Source organism: Scatophagus argus, chromosome 6 (genome assembly GCF_020382885.2).
Source record: "Scatophagus argus isolate fScaArg1 chromosome 6, fScaArg1.pri, whole genome shotgun sequence".
Lineage (NCBI taxonomy): Eukaryota > Metazoa > Chordata > Actinopteri > Scatophagidae > Scatophagus > Scatophagus argus.
This window is the reverse complement of record NC_058498.1, coordinates 13,622,098-13,630,169: the sequence shown is the minus strand read 5'-3', so window position 1 is coordinate 13,630,169 and position 8,072 is coordinate 13,622,098. Positions and strand designations below refer to the sequence as shown.

Sequence of the window (8,072 nt, the reverse complement as noted above, 5' to 3'; positions counted from 1 at the left end):
TAAAAGATAAAAAAAAAAAAGAGATAAAGGGGACACAGTACATTTTTTATTCTTTGCTTATTACACTTTGAGGTGTCTTTAAAGAATGTATCAGATGTTGTCTACATCCAAAAATAGAATAACATACTGATTTATAAAACGGTCACGTGACACAACAAACTATTCATGGCTCGAAAAAAAAGGGTCACAATCAACACAAAAAGGCAAAGCTCTGCTCCCAAAAATAAATATCTCATCAAAATAAACATCTTTGCAGCTTGGCTTTTTCACTGTCATAAATATTATTGTTAATAACAAAATCTCAATCGCATAAAGCAAGATTAAATCTTCAGCCAAATGTGGAGCTCTCCCGAGTTACTTTGTGTTAAGTACCAGAGGACATTCCAATATTTCAGCTAAACACTGTACATGTAAAAATTACTGTATTAAAAAATAAGTTGCTGGTACATGTTTTGTCACTATAAAATCTGTAAAGAACTCTGGGGAAGCCTTTCTTGCTCCCTGACCACCAGTCACGGCTAATCTGAGCAGAGGACCAAAAGTAAAGCTTTTAATACAGCGCCACCTTGTGGACATTCAGTTTTTGGAAGTGCAGAGTTTTCCATTGCTGGTTTAGACTTCGTATTGCGCATCTCATTATTCACACGATCTCCCTGCATTAAATACGTCATAATTGGCAACATCATCTGTGCATCAATAACTTTGTGATTACCTTATAGAAAATAACAATAATTAAAAAAAAACACAAAAGTGTAAACACATTATATCAAGAACACAAGAACTAAAAGCACACAGCATGTTCATTACTTCTTCCATTAGCTTGACATGGATATTACTGTTCTGTAAAATGTGTTCTTGCTTGATTTAAACAACAAAACACTTAATCTCATTTAAGGGGCTCAGTATCTGACAAAGCAAACTGTAGCCCTTAGTGCTAATCAAGTATCATCATTCAATATAATCACATACTTGCAAGCAGCTTCTGTAATGATTTCAACTTCACATGAACAAAATGAAACATTATTTAGGTTAACAGGAAATATTCCCTATAACAACGTATGTTCAAAACAAGTTCAATTGGAAATATTCAAATCATCATGAATATATTAATCTATTAACTCCTTACAGCAGAACTGTCAAATCTATTTTGTTTCACATTTGATAATTTGTGCCCAACATTCTCAGGAGATGAAAATGAAAGAATTAAAAGGACATATTACAGTTAAAGTGTACCATAATCTCTAAATGATCTACATCACTTTTTCAGATTTACTATGAAATAATTTCCCAAATATATGAGCATATCAAGTGCAACCTTCATTTTCCTCTTCTGAGAAGGTAGCTGCAATGCTGAAGTTATAATACACAGACCACAGTTCCTCCGAGTTTTATACTAAACACAAAACAGTGGCCATTCTTCACAATGAATCGTATCCGCAGTGAAAATCATTGACACATCGAATGTCTTACAATAGGGTATTAATATTTAACAAAGACTGCACTTCACTGTTGCACTTAACTGCATACATGAATGATGTTTGTATAGTGTGATAGTGTGGTATATTCAGCTGCCATATCTTGGCTGCCACCATCATATTGGCACAAGGAGTGGTTTCACAGTTGGTCACAGAAAACATATGCAAATTCATCTGGAAAAATAAATAAATACACAAAAATAAAAGAGTTCACATATGGTTTTATGTGAACTTGTGATTTTGTTGGGTTTGTTTTTTTGAAAACATAAAACTATTAAGTAAGGCATCACTTTGTCTTTGCTGTTAGAGTAAAGAACATTTTGGCAGACACAGTCGAGACCTTAGTGCAATAAAATAAAACAAAGGTGAAAGACCTGGAGTTATGACATTAACAGAAAGGCTGAACAAATTTAAACTGATCAGTGATGGTCCTCGGCAGTAGTCCAAACATAAATCACAGCCTATCAGAGTCCGCGACCAGGCCTCTCTGACAGCTCCAGGAGCGAGGCTTCAGTAACTCCAGGAACGAAGGCTGAAATGAAAAAAAAAAAGAAAAAAAAGTGTCATATAAAGGTAAATTATTATTATGTGCTTTAAGGGCCAACATTTCACTAGACTGCACAGAGCAAGGCCGTAGGTGTCACCTCCTTCAGGGGGCAATAGCGCTGAGCATACCACTCCTGAGAGTACAGACAGATGATGACTCCCTGACCCAGGAAGAGGGATGTCCACATGATTATGTTCCAGATGGGACCTTTCCTTTGGTCGTGCAGAATGAAGTTGAACATCACTGTGTGAGAGGATGAAAAACGGCGATGAGGCCAGAGGCAATATGAAAAGATAAACGCAGAGAGACATAACCTAATTTTGCGTGTCACAGAACAGACAGAATAATAAGATTTAGTAGCACTGACGGATTGTGTAATAATAAAAGCAGAGTGGTGTGAGAATAGTGAGGAAGCAAGAAGCTCTTTTCTCTTACTTCCAAAGCACATGAAGAGGCAGAACAGCACGGGATAGAAGAAGCCAAAGCAGATTGCAAGAATGTACTCGTGGACCACCGCAGACACGGTAAACACAAACAGCATGGCAGCCGGTCTAAAACGCTTCTGAGACATCTGTAATGATAGAACAGATGAGTTAAAACAACAGCGGTGTACAGGTTTAATCTGATCTATGCATTTTTCCATGAATGATAATGGCTTTTCACACCGATGTTCCAATTACTTCTATCAGTAGTCAATAAAAGCCTGTTAAGAGAAAAACCACTCACCCACAGGAAGTCCCGGTACACATAGCAATACAGCCAGTCATGGACCACCACGTTCCAAGTGCGATAGTAATTGGCAAAGGAGGTTGAATTCCACCAATCCTGTTATGGACAAATCACCATTAAGTCAAGTATAAAGTACAATGGCAGAACCTCAACAGAAATAAATATCAGCCTGATCACGGCAGAATTTATATTATTAGCTATAGGTCGAGAATGAAATTATCGCCAGTAAAGAGCTGATGATACAAAGCTAAACTGCTTTCATTAACTCAACAAGTACAGCATCAACACAACCCAGTCTCCTGACAGTAGGTGGTGGTATGCCCATTTACAGCTGGCTTAATAAACGCAGAAAAGAAAGAGAAGCAGAACAAGCGCATCAAGTTGTTGTCACATTCACGACACCAAACTGCAGATCATGGCTAGGCCAAACACGTCGTCGCTGGGGTGGACATAATTTTCTTACAGTTTCAGAGGAAGACAACACAAGTGTAATTTTCAGTTTTTCATAAGGGTTCTGAGAGGAGGGAAGAAGTCTATGAGTTTTAACACAACAAATCTCATTAGAGCTATTAAATCATCCTCATGGCTCACTTCATTTTGCTCTATCTTACCTTCAGATGTGCATAAAATACAAAAAATGTATCGGTTATTGGTATCAACTGAAAGAAATACATCCTGTGCATCGCTTAGTGCTTTAGCGGACAGTGACAGTAGAGATACCTTGTAAAACATCCTGTCAGCAAAGCGGAGCATCTCAGCAAAAGCATTCAACCAACAATGGAGGAAGGCAAAGAATGCCAGGAAGAGAACCAACACTCCTGCAAATGAGAAAATGTGACGTCATGTGATGAATTAACACTGCATACCCTGAGACTGAGTGAGACCAGGGGGTATCTGAAGAGATATTTCTTGACAAGGGTCCACAAAGTGGTGGCCAGTCTCACCTGGCAAGATGGAGTTAAAGACACAGAGGACCATGGCCCTCGGGTCAAACAGCTGCAGACTGATGCTGCGGAACTGAGGGATGCACAGCCGCACAAACACGTAATAGGCATAAAACAGACTGCCGAGCACCTGTGGGGTGGGAATATTTGAAATTGTAATAAAATGGGCTTATACCGACAATCTTAAGTAGCTCACCTTTAAAATTTGGAAGAGACTGATACCTGAAGCAACTTTGTGGCCACATAGCCCCATCTGATCACTGGGTTTCTGCATTAAGTGAGAAACATGGTTATGCCAAACACATGAAGCACTATATGTATGTGAAACAAAACGCAAACAAAAAAAGTCTGCTTACCGGGGGTACTTGTCTCTGTAGATGAGTGTGGGTGCAAACAGAAAGTAGAGATACTGAGAGACCTGAGGGACCGCTGGACCAGAGCCTATAGATGACAGGAAAGACTGCTTATCAACATAAAGACATAAGGAAAAGGGAACACAGTAGATAAGACAGAAAAAGACATTGTATGACTTGACAAATAAAAACTGAACAGAGAAAAAAAGATGAGAAAGAAGTTGGAAAGTTGCATACTGGTCTTGTCTTTAGCCCAGGACAGGACTCTTGGTACATTCTCCCTGACAAAGGAGTGGGCTTTCATCATTAGACGCACCTGTAATTAAACAAATAATAAGACAGTCACAGCAGCTAGCAGAACTTTTATCAACCAATTCAAAATTTGAAAGTGGCAAAAAATACAGGAAAATGAAAAAACACTAACTGTGAATGTGTATTCACAGTGAACAAATTAAAAGCAGCCATGCTGGTCACATACCTGTTCCAGGATGATAATAAAGCAGGATGCAGGTGGCAAACTGTTGGTCACCGCCACATATGTAGGCAGGAATCCCAGACCCAGAGCTTGGTAGAGCAAGAATACAGAGCCAAACAGCAAACTGCACAACCTGGGGTGACTATAACTGGGCCCACCAGACTGGGTCTGAGACCACAGGTGGAACAGGGTGTAGGGAACCAGCAACACAGACAGGAACATGCAGATCCATGTGCACACCACCAGAGGAAACTGTCCAAACGCATAGACCAGCAGGTCAAAGTCCAGCACCAGCCTTAACCGAAGGAGAGAAAGTAGAGATGAGAAACTGAACCAATTTCTGTAATTCATTCCATCTGCTAAACAGAACAAACAAGATGATGATTTGTCAAGTTGACTGACTTAATAAACAAGGTAACGAAATCAAAAGGTATTATACGCATCAGTCTTCAACATTACCTGCCTTCATCAATGAAATCTACCACCAGCGTACTGAGGATAAAGAGGATGAGCAGGGCAATAAACATGTGGTAGATGGTCCTGATGTGGTTCACCTCAAACAGCTCACTGCAGAAAAGCAGACAGCAGCTGATTAGACTGTACGGCTACACTGATGTCGACAAACAACCTTCACATGATGTGTATGTTATTCTTCAGGTAACAATATTTACATTTTGTTTAGATCAACGTGTTGACTTACTCTAAGAGGGACCTGCGACTAACGAAGTGCTTGCCCTGGCCATGGGGAGGCCGAAAATGCCTACGGAAAAACACAGTGACGTGAGTGACGAGTGAATCTATTTTTGCTGGAGAGAAAGCGTTTTTGAGCCAAGAGAGGAATGAGGAAATGTTGTTCACATGTGCTGAAAGCCTACACATTTAGGACTGCTTTAATGGACTAGACAAGCTGAAAGACAGCACCTGAGTTTGCTCCTCTCCTTGTCTGACAGCGGAGGAGAGAAGACGGCAGGCAGAGGTGCAGGCTCCAGGCTGGCCGACTCCTCAATAAGACTATCCATGAAGTCATTAACCTGACTGTCAAACTGACGCATCAGGTCACTCTTCAGGTACTGAGCAACAGCAAAAGACACGGGAAGAGTTATCATTCACAGTCTGCATATACCTCAACAGATACCATACATTATGTATTTATGTGGCAATAATGTTGTTGTTTCTGAAGAGGAGGATTGTAGCACAAATTTGATGTAAATGTGATTAGATTCATAGTTACAGTTACACTGACTTTGCTTTTTGTTGTATGACTCCACACAAGAGAGATGTGATATGGAGAATTTCTCAAGTGTCCCTGCGTCCTCGAGCATCTCAATGAAACACCTACTCTGTTATCAGTAATTTCTCTGGATAAGAGCATCAGCTAAAGGGGTAAAAAGTGGAAGTAGAAATGCTGACCTTTTTTTTGTGTCTAATATCAAACTGAATTGTCAGCTCATTCCACTCTATTACCAACAGAAGGATGTTAAAATAAACATATGTTGAAATAAGGAAACCAAAGATCACTCCAGTTGAAACAGTTTTTCCTCCCGGAGGGTGTTTGAAGCAGCCTTTTCTACACCCACGTTACCGACTTACTAACCTCGGCTTTCCTTTTCAGTTGCAGCTTTTTGCTTATCACATGTTCCATTTCAATTTTTCCTGAAATTGGAAAAAGAGCACACAACTCTGAGGATATGATCAAATGAAATTTGTCAACACACTGCTTTGCAATGTTCCAAAATCAATATAAAGCACATGCATAAGTGCTTTTGGCACACACAAGTTAACAACAGAGCCAGAGGAAATGCCTGGTTACCTTGTCTCTCAACTGACATGCGTAATTTAAATGTTAATTCATTTGATTTTAAATATTTTAATAAATGACACACAGATAGTCTACTAATGGCACACAGACACTAAAGTTTACTTATGGGGCAACTGCAGAGATGTGTCTAGATTTAATGCATCTCATTTTAGTGTTCACCAAGAATTAAAATCAGTTGGACACAAGTAGCCAAACAAAAAATACTACTTTTTTTCTTTCTTTTTTTGTTTTTACAAGACTGAAGGTGACTTTTCAAGGTGCTAACTTGAGATATGTAAATGTGGCAGCTTGTTGATAAGGTTACTATAGGTTATTGGTCTTGACAGCTGTATGATGAGGAACAAGTTTGTTCAGTTATTGAGGTCATGGAGACAAACCACAGTAGCACCCCACCCATCTAGCAGGAAGATGTCAACAAAGAGTAAAGAAAGGAAAAATAAACTGACTGAACCTAACATTGTAACAGGTCGATCATTTTGTTGTTATAATTCCCTAACTTTTATTTTACTTTACTTTAAGTATTTTTTATTCTCAATATATTAATATTTCTCAGAGACAGATATCACCCTGCTGTTTTACTGTCATCATTTCTCATGACCACTTCACTGACCATCACTTGTTATCTGAGTCGCTAAATGGGGAAGGTCAACATGTAAGTGACCTCAGCCTTGTCATTCTCTGACCTGCTTAACCACGCCAACTATACCACAGACCACTTCACATTACTTAACACGAGCACGTCATCCCGTGACATGGCTTCGGTGAGTAACACATTATGGAAATTTACTTAGGTTCAAAAAGGGCAAATGAATCAGCATTGCAAGTTGCTTCCCAAATACTGTAATATGAGGTCAAGCTCCTCTTCTCTGGCCCTGCTGATGAGGGAGGTCTTCTCACCATTGCTGGTTATGTGATTGTCTCCATTGCTTTTCTGATGTTCTTCCTGATTACAGTCCCCATCCAAAGAGTCATCTAAATCAGGGAAACCGGGGATGTCAGGAACGGCTCGACAGCGAGACCGGAGGACACTGTCACTCCTACTGTCCATCCTACAGAAACAGGTAACTCACGTTAAACCAAGTAGCCATTGACAGCATAACCAGAGTACACAATTTCTTGAGGACACATAAAGAAGCAGCTCACGGTAGCCTGGACAAGAATGCTAAGGATTTTGACTAACAAATAAGGCAAACCCAGCTGACAATCAAGTCACTCTCACATGACATGGACCGCAGCAGACAAGCAGGCAGCTTCAGTGAGCTGACACTGACAGTCAATATGGCACAAATTCGTGAGCTAACTGCGCCGACATGAATCCTGGCTTGCTAAATAGCCGCCAGGATTCAAGTTGGTTCACTTTCACAGTAAAGCTTCCGCCTGGTGACACTCAACAGCTGCTAGAACTGGGTAACATCAAGTCAAATTAGCCAACTTGTTGACGTCTGTCGTTAGCTACGGACCAGGTTGACAGACATCGAGCGAAATATAAAAACGGTGCCTACCGACATACCGGATACCTACTCGCTTCAACGGCCGGGTGATGTCTTCACGAGTCGATCTCCGACGTTTCCGAGCACCAACTCAGATGTGTTACTCCTTTAATCACAACAATCTGAGCTGCTGCTTACCTTCCCCATTGTATTAACTGAGGCGCTGAGGAGCAGGGCAGTCGGCGCTGATTGGCTGAAAGTCTCTCCTCCTTTTGACGTCATCCGCGCCCACACTGTTGA

The 8,072-nt window shown here is 40.4% G+C and overlaps 1 protein-coding gene across 2 annotated transcripts; it reads right to left on the bottom strand.

Moving 5' to 3' along the window:
- Positions 1 to 24: 24 nt before the first annotated feature.
- soat1 (sterol O-acyltransferase 1) lies at positions 25 to 8,025 on the bottom strand. 2 transcript variants are annotated; one of them, XM_046392443.1, is made up of 16 exons: positions 7,845 to 8,025; positions 7,240 to 7,391; positions 6,118 to 6,176; positions 5,445 to 5,593; positions 5,224 to 5,283; positions 4,983 to 5,090; positions 4,527 to 4,818; positions 4,286 to 4,364; positions 4,052 to 4,136; positions 3,918 to 3,963; positions 3,696 to 3,825; positions 3,472 to 3,569; positions 2,749 to 2,847; positions 2,458 to 2,593; positions 2,120 to 2,265; positions 25 to 2,007 (listed from the first exon to the last, which is right to left on the bottom strand). In XM_046392443.1, exons 2-16 carry the CDS (start codon positions 7,388 to 7,390, stop codon positions 1,930 to 1,932), a joined length of 1,716 nt encoding a protein of 571 aa, XP_046248399.1. In that variant the 5' UTR covers position 7,391; positions 7,845 to 8,025; the 3' UTR covers positions 25 to 1,929. The 2 variants fall into 2 exon arrangements, with proteins under 2 accessions (XP_046248399.1, XP_046248397.1); XM_046392441.1 differs by having other exon boundaries at positions 7,864 to 8,025.
- Positions 8,026 to 8,072: the final 47 nt, after the last annotated feature.